Genomic DNA, 2507 nt, shown 5'->3' with positions numbered 1-2507 from the left:
ATCAATACAAGGCTTCTTTTATTAAATTCTAATCGTAAATTAATGTCTTGGCCAAGGTCCTTTTAGTTTGTTCTAATCTTTGTGTATGTACATGTTTTTCGCCTCTTTGCTGTGTGCGGCCATCTGCTGTTGATGCACTTTCAGCATTTAAAAGATGCTCTGTGAACAATGGCATTCTACTTCAGTCAGTGATGGTATACTTGAATAGGTACTCCATCTCCATCTCTCATTCCATTGTGGTGTTAAATTCTTCTATCATTTGCAACTTCAAGAAAACATAGGTTTACATCATTGCTCTGTCCTATATCCCGTTGCTACAAAGCAAAGAATTATCAAATATTTAGCCAGCAACATATTAATCACCACAACTCTAATGGCTTATCAGTCACTTCCTGATCCAATGGCATATAAAAGGGACCATCCCAAAATCATTCAATTTTGTACTATTCCATATTTCCATGTAGGTAATTATTTCCTATACTTGTGTCGTGTTGTAATACCATGTCTTAATTTTCCCCACTTTTCACTTGACATGAAATTTTGTATGGCTGATTGCAATTCCTTACTTGATGTTTAGTAACGTAAAAAAGTATGCTTCTAAATGCAAGCAAAACACATTCTTATGATTGTTGCTTGATAAAAGAGACGCATGGTTGGGTGAAGGTATTTATTTTTAATGAATAGATATGTTTAAACCACAAGAAGTGGCAACAACCGACACATATAACTTTCGCACAAGAAGTAGCACACACAAAGTGGCATACTAGAGGCTTAGGCTATAGTAGACGGCTCAAAAGAAACATCAATTCGGATACAAAATACAATAAGGATTTCTATAAAAATCCAAACTCGAGTAGCAAAAACTCCTATTACAACACTTAAAAAGAAAAGTTGCTTTATTAAAGCAGTTAAAAATCACCTTCTCTGTCACCATTGCTTCATTCTGAAAGACTCGTCTATTTCGACTTTTCCAAATTTCCCATACCATTAAACACCATAAAATTTCCCAGAGGTTCCAATAAGGTCCCCTCGGAATTACATTCAGCCATTGTATCATGAAATCTTCAAAGCAATTAGGAAAAACCCAAGTTATCTCCAGTCTCTTAAGCACATCAATCCATAAACCTCTAGCAAAAACACAATGAATGAACAAATGTTCTTGCGACTCCACCACATCGCAAAGAGAGCACCTCGAGTTATCAAAAGAAACTAGGTATTTGTTTATCTGTTTATAGATCCATTTTGGTCTTTTTGCACCATTTATTATGTTGTCTTGATTTGTGGCATCTTATCTTCGACTCCTTTGGCACCTTATGGAGTTGTCAGTGTTACTATCCCTCTCATTTTTATTATTGTAGCTACTATGGTTAATGAACTCGATAAAGTTTTGAAGAGAATGTTTCCTTCTTTTTTTGTCCTTTATTTGGTGATTAGTATTGAACTATTGCATTAGTATTCTTCAAACTGAAAGGTGGATTGTCATTTCTATGTTCTATATTAGACACTTAGTTTACGAATGTAGTCTATGTTGAAAGTGAAACGTTGGAATGGGAAACGTTGAAAACAATGAAATAGAGAGTTTCTTATTCTTTTATTGTTTTCTGTGTAAGAAAGATTGTTGTACAGAAGCATACAAAGAGGGTTTTTGGAGCTGGATTTGGTTCTTGGAAAATGGGTAGAAGAGCATATCGAGTCCATGGATGAGAATAGAGCTAAAGCTTTAATTCATATCCTTGACGTTTCTTATATTAACTTTAGAGAATTCAACCTTTTGTAATACCCCATAAATATAAATAACCTAATTGGACCACGTGTCAAGATTTGAGTTGCTGTAGTGGCGGCATCAGACAGATTCCTAATAAATTAAGATAAATAGAACTTTATTAAGTCGGTTTCGGAAAAATTATTATAAGGAATTTAATATTATATCTTAGTTTGAAAGTTGGAATTGGGACAAAAAGGAAAAATGATGAGAAAGGTCACAAAATAAAGTTTAGATACTAAAGTGGTAATTTAACCAATTAAGCCTCAAGAATTGAAATTTATGAACATTTGACGGAAAAATATAAATTCTTGTGTCGTATTATTTATTGGATATAAATAATACGTATACAAAATGATTAAAGTGTTAAATAGTTGAGCAATTGACTAAATTGAACAAAAGAAAAATTTAAAGGATGAATTGTAATCGTTAAAGAAAGAAGGGATTAAAATGAAACATTTACCAAGCTATAAATATAAATCACATTTGAAAGAAAAGGAATCAGTAGAAGATTAGAGAAGAATCCAGAAATCATTCCAATTCATGATCAACTTTGCCGTTTTGCCGTTCGACGTACGTTTCGAGTGATTTTTGCGTCGATTTCTTCGGAATTGGAAGCTCTATCAATCTCAACCTTCCAATCAAGGTAAGAACGAGTTATAGAAGTGGAAAATTTGAATTGTATGGGCTGTTTTAGTGAGGATAATGTATTAATATCGAATTTGACGTTTTTAAGGTTGTTTTA

At 33.1% G+C, this 2507-nt stretch overlaps 1 protein-coding gene across 1 annotated transcript; it reads right to left on the bottom strand.

The window, feature by feature from the left end:
- Positions 1 to 242: 242 nt before the first annotated feature.
- On the bottom strand, positions 243 to 1344 carry LOC126669455 (uncharacterized). The gene is made up of 3 exons (XM_050362927.1): positions 1333 to 1344; positions 920 to 1225; positions 243 to 314 (listed from the first exon to the last, which is right to left on the bottom strand). The coding sequence occupies exons 1-3, from the start codon at positions 1342 to 1344 to the stop codon at positions 243 to 245; spliced, it is 390 nt and encodes a 129-aa protein (XP_050218884.1).
- Positions 1345 to 2507: the final 1163 nt, after the last annotated feature.

This window comes from Mercurialis annua, linkage group LG1-X (assembly GCF_937616625.2).
Source record: "Mercurialis annua linkage group LG1-X, ddMerAnnu1.2, whole genome shotgun sequence".
Lineage (NCBI taxonomy): Eukaryota > Viridiplantae > Streptophyta > Magnoliopsida > Malpighiales > Euphorbiaceae > Mercurialis > Mercurialis annua.
The sequence above is the reverse complement of the archived record's forward strand: the minus strand, read 5'-3'. Positions and strand labels throughout refer to the sequence as shown.